At 36.1% G+C, this 11,403-nt stretch overlaps 2 protein-coding genes across 4 annotated transcripts; one reads left to right on the top strand and one right to left on the bottom strand.

The window, feature by feature from the left end:
* Window positions 1-308: 308 nt before the first annotated feature.
* Window positions 309-5,782, bottom strand: LOC105334925 (leucine-rich repeat and IQ domain-containing protein 3). 2 transcript variants are annotated; one of them, XM_011438543.4, is made up of 6 exons: window positions 5,646-5,782; window positions 4,739-5,190; window positions 4,152-4,475; window positions 3,844-3,971; window positions 3,264-3,492; window positions 309-2,932 (listed from the first exon to the last, which is right to left on the bottom strand). In XM_011438543.4, exons 2-6 carry the CDS (start codon window positions 5,111-5,113, stop codon window positions 1,595-1,597), a joined length of 2,394 nt encoding a protein of 797 aa, XP_011436845.3. In that variant the 5' UTR covers window positions 5,114-5,190; window positions 5,646-5,782; the 3' UTR covers window positions 309-1,594. The 2 variants fall into 2 exon arrangements, with proteins under 2 accessions (XP_011436845.3, XP_034302856.2); XM_034446965.2 differs by having other exon boundaries at window positions 4,739-5,137; window positions 5,646-5,773.
* On the top strand, window positions 5,775-10,571 carry LOC105334924 (N-glycosylase/DNA lyase). 2 transcript variants are annotated; one of them, XM_011438541.4, is made up of 7 exons: window positions 5,775-5,891; window positions 6,539-7,135; window positions 7,254-7,386; window positions 7,836-7,980; window positions 8,180-8,229; window positions 8,328-8,387; window positions 9,666-10,571. In XM_011438541.4, the coding sequence occupies exons 1-7, from the start codon at window positions 5,782-5,784 to the stop codon at window positions 9,810-9,812; spliced, it is 1,242 nt and encodes a 413-aa protein (XP_011436843.3). In that variant the 5' UTR covers window positions 5,775-5,781; the 3' UTR covers window positions 9,813-10,571. The 2 variants fall into 2 exon arrangements, with proteins under 2 accessions (XP_011436843.3, XP_034302857.2); XM_034446966.2 differs by having other exon boundaries at window positions 9,648-10,571.
* Window positions 10,572-11,403: the final 832 nt, after the last annotated feature.

Here is an 11,403-nt window from a genome sequence, read left to right as displayed (position 1 = left end):
TTATGTTTATCTTTTTAAGGCTCTCCCTGCATGTGATCTCAATTCATTATGATGATCACTTGTCTTGTTTTATTAAAACATTTTACTTTGTTTGAATTGACTTTACCTTATAAAATTCTTTTTCATTATAATTCTGGTTTAGCTACAAATTTCATCTTTTTACAATGTTTATCATGGCTTTAAACTTGAGCTTTGAACATCAATTTTAGACCTGGTATTGAGTTTCAATAAGATAAAAGCCCCAGAAATCCCATTCCAATCATTAACATTTGAAGTCATATACATGCTAAATCAAAATAATTCTCAAAAAAGTTTTTTTCATTTTTTCATTTTATTTTAAATTGTGTAAGAATTGAGACATTAATAATGATTAAACAAAAACACAACAGAAGGAATAATCACAACACATAATATCACAGAGAGCTGAAACATGATGGCAGAGTGTTCAAAGATGGAGGTAACTCGCACACCTCAGCACGATGTCACAACCTTCAGATGGAGAAAAGTAGACTCGTTATCAAAAATACAAAACAAACAGTAGTTAAATCAATGATCGACTCAAAAAGCTATGATTTTCATATCTTTGCAAGACAAAACAGAAAATTTTCACAGGATGAAAGCAGTTCAATACAAACTTGGAATTGTTGGCTGTAAGTAATGCTGTTACATTTATTGTTGTACAAACAGACCCCATTCAGCATTCTATAACACATACATCTGACTGCAGCAACTAAATGGTCCACATAACACTGAGCAAACCAGCTCATTAAATGCTGAACATTGGAGACTTTGGCACTGGATTGGGTACAAAAACTGTCACATTGGCTGTCTACTGATTGAATTCTGGCATCCAACTATATAGTAGGACTGCAATTATTTCAAACTGTCTGTCAGAAAAGATATGACAATAGAGTTTTTTTTTAAATCTCAGTAAGCTGTTAATGAATAAATAACATAAATGTACACACATGCTGACATGTTAGGGTATATTTGTAGGCTAGTTCTAGTATAACGGTCATATAAAAATACACAAATAAAAAACAGCCAGTAATTCCTCCTACTACTCGGTATTACATGGCTCGCTCTTTGTAAGAATCACTTTGTATACGGTATGTGGGTTTGGGGCTACATTATAAACAAATACATGCATAACAGTGCTCTAATCTAGAGGTACATCATATTTAGATAATTAAATTGACAGTAAAATTCATTTATAAAATAAATTATTCCTGAGTAAATAAGTTAACATATGGTTGTTGTTGCTTGAAATACTTCTTGTATGCACATACAAAAACATTAAATTTTCTTGTAAGATGTTTTATCATTAATGACAAAGACAAACAGGGAGACACGAGAAAATCCTACAGCACAGTGTACAGTGAGCAAGGGGGCAGCTCGATCTGCTAAACAATAAAGAATTTTATGAAATTTTTTAAATGTCCCTGTTTCACATACATCAATAGCATTTCATACATGATACCTACATTCATTCATTAAAAGTTGATGTTAAATTTAGTTAGTTACTGGTAAGTAAGATAGGAGACAGTTCATGCCCAAGATTAACAAACTAACGCAAAGCGTTATCAGAAAATGGTTACGTGACGAGGGTTGGGTGTTTTCCAAGGCGACCCTGAGACACTATCACGTTGGCCTCGAAATGACTGGCCCCAGCTGCTGGGGTGGTTGGGAGAGACTGGGCCGTGGGGGGAGGTAAGTTCCGTGTGTTGGGGGTAGCCGGGGCTGGATTGACCGTCTGTGGGAGAGGGTAGAAGGCCTGCACCGTTTCTCTTCTGGCCTTCTGCTGAGCCACTCTCTGTTTCGCCTCCATCAGCCGATCATTGGCCTCCTGCAGCATTCTGGCATCCAGAGCATTCTTAGCCATGGCAGACTCAGTCTGTCTCATCAACTGTCGATGCTCCAAGTATTTCTTTACCACATCTTGCTGCTCAACCTTTGTTGACCTATGACCCATCACAACCTCTGACTTCTGATTGAACATGTCCTCTTGTTTGGCTTGTTTGTCATGGCGCATCAGTGCATTGGACACTGAAGTATGCTGATTACTGAACTCGGTGATGAATGTGAAATCAGCTTTTACTGAGCGAGTCATATCTGAAGATTTGGCCTTGAAATCCTGCCTTCTGTCCAGATAACTCAGTCTCTTCATCTCTCTCTGCTCCAGAGCATCCAACATCCTAGCTTTCTCTTGATCCCTCTTCTTCAAAGCCTGGTTTCTCTTCTCATCCTGAAACAGGCGGATCCTCTCCTTTGCTCGATCTCTTTCATCCCTCAGGTTTAAAATGTGTTCCATCTTGGCAGCAGCTTGCTCAGCCTTCTCTCTGTCCTTGTAAGCTTGATGAACTGCCAATAAACTGGATATACCCATAGTTCCGTGCACTCTAGAAAATATCCGCTGATCCGTTGTGACTGCTTTACGAGGAGTTACTTTTGGCTTTGGAGCATCTCTGGCGCGGATATGAATGACATCCTCTGCATCTCTGATCAGCCTACCTGCTTCTTGTTTCTCTAGGATCATTTCAGTTGTTGCATCAATAAATGAGATTTCTGGCTTCATTCCCCTCAAGCGATACTCTGTGATCGGGATCTCCTCACCAGGGACCTCTGCAGCCACGTCTTCAATCTTCTCCGACTCCACCACAGGACCAAAGAACTGCTTCACACTCTTCACTATTCTTCGCTGTGGTTCCTTCTTTTTTCTCCTCCTGCTGCGTCGTGTCTCTAGCCTGGCTGATCCTATCTTATCATATGAGGAGTCAGGTAATATTGTCTCTATGGCTATGGCTTCATCATACAAAGTAGAGAATGTACCACTCTGAAGTTTGGCAAGATTGATCAGAAGATTCTTTCTCTTTTTTGGAACATCTGCATCCTGTGGTACAGGCGTCAGTGCATCATTTGGGGACATGGGCGGCTGGAACAGGAGTGTAAACAAACTTATAATGGGTACTCTGAGTACAGAAAAACACAGTTATAGCGAGCATGCTTATAATGAATTGATGCTGACAGCGAAGTGATTTACATTCCCCATGACTTAATTACATGTTGTTTACCATAATTGAAATATATAACGAATTACTCTCATAGCTTAGGAAAATCTTCGTTCCCTGGCACTTTGTTATAAGCGTGTTTTACTGTAATTGGTATAAATATGACTTCATCTTATGACATTACCATAAAAAAGGAATACTGTTCATGCATTTAAATAATTCCACTTCCTCCTAAAATAAAATCATATAAGTTACCTCTCTAATGAATGAATTTGTGGTGGTCAAGCTTTCACTAGGGGCTGATGACTCGGGCCTGGTCCTTGGGAACAGATCCAGTTCCAGATTGGTGTAACTGGAGTCCTGAAGGATGGCATGGGACAGATCCGGGGAGGAGCTTGGGGGAGGGGGAATGTGGGACTCTTGGTTGATGTTGGGAAGTTGAAGCCCTGATGCTGTCTTTGGCTTTTTGATAGTATGTCCAAGTCTAAATACACATGAAAAGGAAATCTGTGTCAGATACAGTTTAATGCATGCCTTAATAGTTTTTTGTACATAAACTTACTTTGAACTCAGATTGGTGTTTACAACTACAGCAATCAAGATACTTGTAAATAAAATATTTTTGTCTATCAAGGATTAAGGTGAGAGAAGAGACAGATTAAATGTTAGTCATACACTTCTGTACCATATAAAGATAAGCACCTTATTAAATTTTACTGTGTAAATTCACTTTTTCACAGGTCTGAATCCCAAGGCCAATAAAATGGGCTTTTATCAAAATAGTAATAAAAAATCGAATAAGTCAGATGGGGAAAAGCAGAGTAATTAGTTGCACCTTTTACGGGTCAGAAATCCGCGGATAAATCTCTGGATGATGAGGACAGGAGAGTGATGTGCCTGGATGTCATTGATAGTTGCGATCACCAACATAAAGACATGTCTCTCCTCTTCATATGTTGTGTTCTACAATACAAGAGGAGTCAAAGGGAGATAACTCTAAACTAATCTTATGAATTAAAAGTTCTGGTTTTCACTGTGTTTGTTCAGTACATCTACAAAATTATATGAAAGGTGTCAATAGAGTTTAACCATTTTACAAAGCATACATTGACATATTTAATGAGGATGTTGACTACAACTAACCTCTGGAGTGGGAGGACACAGATTAATTCGAAAAGCTGGGTTCAGTGTCCCAAACTGTCCCCCAAACACAGCATCTTCTATAATCTCTTCATCAGAAACCACATAATGATCCAAGGCCTTCAGTGTCCAAATGCTGTTGGCCACATGGTGTCTGTAGTTTTTCTTGAGGCTGAGAGGAGTGTCATACAGAGTGAGGGCAATCAGATTTGGGCATGTGGCAAGACTCTGTAGGGTCTCATACTTCCCCAGGGGATTGTCATGGAGAAACAGCATCTCAAGCTTTCTCATTCCAGACCAAAAAGGGATCCCTGGAATTTCTGATAACTAGAAAACAAAAGTGTTTCATGTTATGCTTCATTTTAAACAGTTTTATAAATTAAAAAATGCATTAAAAGATTAAACACAGTCATGAAATTTAGTAGTAGTTAAAATGAAAACTAAGTTATTTGAACATCTGACATGTAGTTATGCATGTATAAATTGAATAAAGTCTATTAAGTTTAAAGCAATAAAATATAATTCTTTTCAAGAGAGTGTCTGCAAATGTTATTTAGGCCTAGTAAAAATACTTTAAATTAAAATAATACCTGATTACTGTGGACATCCAGTTTCACCAGATGATGACATGACATTAGCCCATCAATCTTTGTCAAAAAGTTGTTGTTTATGATGCATATTCTGAGATATAGGCAGCTTGAGATTTCGCCCACTTTTCTCAGGTGAACACCACACAACTTGATGAGCTTCAAGTGACTGACATCTTTGTATTTATAATCATTCCTCTTCTTTGATTCCTCTATCAGATACTCCTGAGTGGGAACTCGAAAATACCCCCTCTCCTCAGCTTGTCTGATAGCTTGCTCTTCTCTCTGCTTGTAGTACTTATTGAGCAATAAATTGGTTGGTTCTTTAACATTTTCATGGAGTTTTCCAAACTTTGACCAATCAGGAATGCTGACCATATTGCTCCTGTACTGTTATACTCTCTTCATAAAAATATTGCAAACAGATCAGAGTCTGATGACATTATGTCTTTTCTCTACAAAGTTCAAATATGTACATATTAATAGATGCATGGCCGCATAGAATATTAATGTTAGCTGCAGCAAATTAAAAGGTCTCTATGAGAGAGAGAGAGAGAGAGAGAGAGAGAGAGAGAGAGAGAGAGAGAGAGAAGGAAGGAAGGAAGATTTGATTGGGAGAAAAAATATAGATCTAGAGGTCTTTTGAGTCACCTTGATTTTAGGCAACATGCATTTGTTGTTTAGACAAATTTCGAGCAAAAATAAGAGTAAAGTATTTATGCTATCTGATATTATAATGCGAAATTTCAGCAATAAACTTTAACAAATCATTATGGCATCTCAACGCAACGTTAAAAGTGACATCGTCAAAACAGTCAATTATGCCTCATTGACGGATTTATGAATTCAATGTTTACATATATCTTTATTTATTTAGAGACGGAAATCAACAAAAAAACAATCTTCGTACCACAAATCCATAATTTTTGTCATTTCACTTTCCTTTCCCCTGTCCGCCATTTGTAAACGTTTCCCACAACAACGGAAATCCTCCATTCGAAGTGCCTCTAATTTTATGCTCATTACGCAATGATAACTTCCGTTGCATGTTACAGTTCGTAAGAAAAATGTCAGCCCCCATTAGTAGTGGCAGAATTCTTTGTCATATTTCGGAGATTCGGTTAGATAGAATTCTTGTCAATGGCCAGTCATTCAGGTAGACCCTTTACTTTAAAAGTAATCATTATTGTTACATAATGCATGTCTTATTTCTTTGGTTTTATTTTATCAACGAGGAAATTCGAACGCCATTATAAAATGTGTTGGTTTTCTCCTTACATTAAATATCGTAAATTTTAAAAATTCTGAGAAAATATATACAGTATTTAAAAGTTGATCACACAGTCAATGCACTATATTCCACACATTTGTTATGGATATCATTGAACACTTAATTTTGGTTATATATTTCAGGGACGTATATACTAATATGTTATATATGTCTCTGTAAATTTTGATTTCACTTACAAATTGATCTGTAGACAACTCCAGCTATTACATTCAATGAAGGTCTGTACACCAAAATGCTACTTTAACAAATCAAAGTTTTGATGTCAATTCTATATTAACCTTGTCTTATCAGTAATAATATGATGATTTTAAAATATTAAATTGAAGAAAATTAACAATTATGAGTACATGTACATGTATTATAATAATATTTGCAATCAAAGTTAATGATATATGAAAAAAAAACTACATTCTACTCCTGTCAATTAACCAAAACAAGAGTCACAATTTTTACCTAATTTTTAAATTTTTTCTTGGGTTGCTAATAACCTTAATTGCTTTTTATTTAATAAGATGGAAAGAAGATCTAGAGAATCCAGGAATTTGGACTGGTGTTTTATTTGACAAAATATTGAAATTGTGGCAATCAGAAACTACCATATCTTATCAAATATTTGGGAACACAAAACAGGAATCGGGAGTTGAAGTTACAGCAACTGATAGTTCCAAGAAGATAGAAGTGGCTACATGCTTGAAGGAACCAAATATTGTTCCCACAGACAGCGTAATCAAACAATCTGTTAAAGGAGAGGAGAAACATTGTGAAAACAGTTATGAAGATTTAATCAAAGACTACTTTCAGCTGAACATAAAGGTAGGGAATCTTTATCAAAAGTGGTCCGATGTGGATTCAAACTTTCAGAGTATATCTTCAAAGTTTGGAGGAATACGCATTCTACGCCAGGATCCTGTGGAGAATTTATTCTCGTTCATCTGTTCGTCCAATAACCACATCTCCAGAATCTCCTCTATGGTAGAAAAGCTCTGCGAGAACTATGGCAGAGAAGTGGGCAAGTTCAATGGAAAGACTTACTTTAGTTTTCCCACCATCTTTGAATTGTCGGAGGATGGAGTAGAGAGTGAGTTACGGAACCTAGGATTTGGATACAGGTAGAGATAGATGTCTGTTTATCATGTATAGAATTGCATGAGTCCTATTACACTTGTGATTTAGTCATACAGTAAGAGTGTGTAACTATACATTCATAATGTCTTCAACTTTTTACAGAGCCAAATACATTAACAAGAGTGCACAGCAAATTTTGGAAAAAGGAGGGGAAACTTGGTTAAGAGCTTTAAGAGAAATTCCATATGCAGAGGCAAAGAAAGAGTTACTGGCCCTGAATGGAGTGGGAGCAAAGGTACTTCACCTACAAACATTGTTATACTTTCATGTTAAATAATGAAATCTGATTGGTTTAGACACAGTTGTTAATCCGTTCTGTTACCCTCAGCATTAGAAACACACTTGGCAATGATTAACACAATGAATCATTGAATTGATACATGTGCGTAAATTATGTGCATATGTTTCACAGTAGAATTCACGTCATTTCTATATAAAAGCAGTAAAATTGTCTCTAAAATTAAGACATTCAGTATAATAAAATAAATAGTGCCTGTTTGGGAGGGTAACCGTTGAAATTGACACCCTGAGAAAACCATTGTCAACCAACGCAAATGCACTATTTATATACTGTAGAGTCTGTGAAGAGGCAAGGAATGAACTTTTCTAAAGCTTTATAGATAGTAATTGTGCCAGAAGCTTTTGAAAATTTAGTATGATGTTATGCATGCTGTGATTTTGTAGGTTGCTGACTGTGTCTGTCTGATGTCTCTAGACAAGACAGATGCTCTCCCAGTAGACACCCATGTCTGGCAGATTGCTGCACGTGGATACATGCCAAGTCTGTCCAAATGCAAATCTCTGACTGATAAACTGTATAATGAAATAGGTAATGTGGAATAATTCTCTCTGACTGACAAACTGTAAAATGAAATAGGTAGCATAGACTAGTTACTGCATTAGCTAACATCTGAATAAATCATGCAAGGATTGATTGATTCTGTTCTTAGGAAGAGTAATGACTGTTCATATAATGAAACAGATGTTGAACAAAAAAAAGAATTAAGTATAGTGTGTTTATATTGTAGGTGACCATTTTAGAACTCTGTGGGGACCTTATGCAGGCTGGGCCCAGGCCGTATGTAAACCTCAAAGCAGTCCAAATTTTAAAATCAAGTTTCATGAACTAAAAGAAATAGTAAAAATGTTTCAGGATGCCTGTTTTTATGTTTACAGGTGCTTTTTACAGCAGATTTGAGGCAATTTAAAGAAAAGGACAAAATTCCATCATCTAAAGTATGGTGATTCATAATGATACATCATAAAAGGGTGTCAAGTTTGGTCAGTCAGGTATCACATCAGGGCTGCGTTCAAAATTGTAGCAGCTAGTCTAGCCGCTAGGTCGTAGATATCTAGGTCTATTGAACAGACCGCTTGGTTAGCCACTGGGTCTCTGATTTGAAGTTGGAAATATTCAAGTAAAGACTAATTACATCAACACAATTTGTTAATTTCAAGCAGAAATATACTAGTACAAGTTAAAAATGTAAATAGGATTAATAAAATATCACTAAATAAAATGAATTTCATGTTTGTTACAAAGTGGTAACTAAAGTAGCCATCTTGAATTTAATGCTTAGCCTGAAAAATAAAGGTTATGTATATCTATTGTCTAGGCTAGCTTGTCGTTCAACAGTGTAACTGCTACATAGCCATCTGTAGCAGCTACAATCTTGAATGGACCCCAGATCTGAATCTAGGTCTTGTGATAACTCAAGTGTAGATTGTTATTTTTCATTTATTACCCATTCATATTGCACAAAGAAAGCCTCTAGAACACTCTCTCCTATAGTTAGTTACTCTATTCATTATCTTTTGAAAGAACCCATACAACACAACGTGAAGGTGTCATATACCACATTACTTTAAGTAATGAATTTTCCATTTTAAATCAGCCAGTACCGGAATTGCATACTTCCAGATTTACTTTTTTGCATACTGCATCATCAAAAAGTGGTGTATAGAGCCACCTTAAAAAGAAGTATTTTTTTTTGCTGTACATTTTGGTTTCTCTATTCCTGTTACAACATACCGCACTATGGCAGCGTAATAAGTTCAAACGAAAGAAATACTGTTGGAAAAAATATATAGAAAATATCTTACCTACAAAAAATCTCCAAAAATTGCAAATATTTACTAGATATATCTCACTTTCTTGAAGTCATACTCGAGTAATCACATGACCTAGATTAAGACCTAAGGCCTGTTCAACAGAGCGAGCGCTCGTGAGCGCTCGCCAAAATTCCCTATACCCGCAACACAAATTTTGGCGAGCGATCGCAAGCACTCGCTCTGTTGAACTCGCCTCTGATGCGACACCTGGCAGACCAAATTGTATACCCTTCTCAGCAATCCTGCAAGCTATTTAAAATTTTACTGGTGTTCTGTAATTTGTTGTAAATACAGAACAGATATAACTCTACAGTGCTGTTGATGAATGATTGATGTTGAAACAAATTTGACAAATAAGCAGAAATCTACATTTATAAATAGTAGGTTATTCATTATATTCAGAGCAAAACAGATAAATCTAGTGGTGGCTCAAAGAGCCCAGCAAAGAAGAGAAAAATGGCAGCAGAGTCGGAGGCTGGTGCAAACAAAGCAGAAAATCAGAAGAAAATGGCAACAGCATCACAGAGAAAACAGAAAAGAAAATCATGATGTGTCAGTAAAAAGAGAGATACAGAACTAGTGCAAACAACAGATAACCAAAAAGTGGCTGCAGTGTCCAGAGAAAACTAAAGGAGAAAGTGTGATGATAAGTAGCGAGGTCTCTGTGACATTTGCTCTTCAGGCAGCAACAGTTTGAGAAAACCGTGTACCATGAGTTCTCTGTCCTAACACCTCAAATGTTATCTTTTTTAATCATATCCTGTGTATCTTTCTCATTATTGAAATCTTGCTCAGATCAAACAAAACGAATGTTTGTAGGTAAGGGTTTCATGCACGGTTCAAGAAATTTTTTCTGCGGGGGGTGGGGGTTGGGGCTGGGGACGTCCAAGGCATATTTTTTAGTAATTTTACTATGTAAATTTTAAAAAATTGGATTTTCCAGGGGATGGGAGGTCTGGACCGCCCCCCTTTCCTCTATAGATCTGCAACACAGGTTTGTAATGAGCTAGAATTATAGCTCTATGCTAATATCTAAGTCATAGGTTAAGGTGAAAGTAAAGTTCTCTGAAATGCTTTTCATCCTATTGCCCATTATAAAAGTGGGGCTCTTTGAGATGGTGACCATCTCAATGATGTCTAGTCCACACAGCTGATATACCCTGGCAGATGAGAGACTGGGATCATTATATAACATGTTGTCGAGATCCACTTGTTCCAAGTCAATTTTTTGTGAAATTATTTTGACAAATAGTATAAATATCTGTTATAAGTACATGCATGTTTACCAAAAATGGAATAAAATATTAATCAATGCATACAATTTTTTTAAATGTATATATACACAATTTTAAGACCAATATGTGTTATTAAACTGAAATTCTTTCAGCAATACACAGGCAATAATTTTTAATGAGAACTTGTGTCAACACCAGATCTGGTAGGCCATGATTCAGTTGATCCATCGTCACTGTTGAAGATTAATAATCAGGTCCTGTTCTTTTTCTCAGAGAAAAATCATAAGAAATGGGGCATTATACCCTTGGCTATTAAAAATGAATTCAGTCTCTGTTTCAAAGAAATCTTAAAACTTAATTTTGATTCATCAAAACTGGTTCTGTCAGAGAGTGGCTTTGCTGACAATCCTGAGTAAATTCACTTCTGTACTCCGTTTTATTAGATTGTCATTGTATGTGATGGAAAACTCAATTATATTGATTGTCAAGAGAAAAAAATAATTATTTCTTTGAGGCAGGTATTTAGGATAAATTCAATTCAAGATGAACTTAAGAAAAATAATTATTTCTTTGAGGCAGGTATTTAGGATAAATTCAATTCAAGATGAACTTAAGAAAAGTTATGGTCTCCAGCCATGGTTTCAACTTCACACATAGTTCTCAAAGGATAGTACATGATGGCTGTGATTGTAATGATGCAGAACATGATACTTTCAACTCAGGGTTAGGGTTTCATTGCAGGAATATTAAAAACCTAATATCATCAGTAAATTTATGAACAGGAACTGAATAGGATTGAGAAACAAATCAATAAAAAAGAAATAATATTGTTTTCACATTGGACTCAAATTTACATCATGTGAGAAATACATGTACCAGTATCAGCTTTGACAGTACTTGAATAA

This window comes from Magallana gigas, chromosome 2, assembly GCF_963853765.1.
Source record: "Magallana gigas chromosome 2, xbMagGiga1.1, whole genome shotgun sequence".
Classification (NCBI taxonomy): domain Eukaryota; kingdom Metazoa; phylum Mollusca; class Bivalvia; order Ostreida; family Ostreidae; genus Magallana; species Magallana gigas.
The sequence above is the reverse complement of the archived record's forward strand: the minus strand, read 5'-3'. Positions and strand labels throughout refer to the sequence as shown.

What these genes read in the sequence shown, in the direction of transcription:
- LOC105334925 (XM_011438543.4), bottom strand. Translation starts at nt 5,113, where the DNA reads ATGGTCAGCATTCCTGATTGGTCAAAGTTTGGAAAACTCCATGAAAAT. An exon ending in TGTGTCCTCCCACTCCAGAG is followed by an intron (nt 3,972 to 4,151) that starts GTTAGTTGTAGT and finishes CTTGTATTGTAG; the next exon opens with AACACAACATATGAAGAGGA. An exon ending in CAAATTCATTCATTAGAGAG is followed by an intron (nt 2,933 to 3,263) that starts GTAACTTATATG and finishes CTCCTGTTCCAG; the next exon opens with CCGCCCATGTCCCCAAATGA.
- LOC105334924 (XM_034446966.2), top strand. Translation starts at nt 5,782, where the DNA reads ATGTTACAGTTCGTAAGAAAAATGTCAGCCCCCATTAGTAGTGGCAGA. An exon ending in GTCAATGGCCAGTCATTCAG is followed by an intron (nt 5,892 to 6,538) that starts GTAGACCCTTTA and finishes TTATTTAATAAG; the next exon opens with ATGGAAAGAAGATCTAGAGA. An exon ending in AACCTAGGATTTGGATACAG is followed by an intron (nt 7,136 to 7,253) that starts GTAGAGATAGAT and finishes AACTTTTTACAG; the next exon opens with AGCCAAATACATTAACAAGA.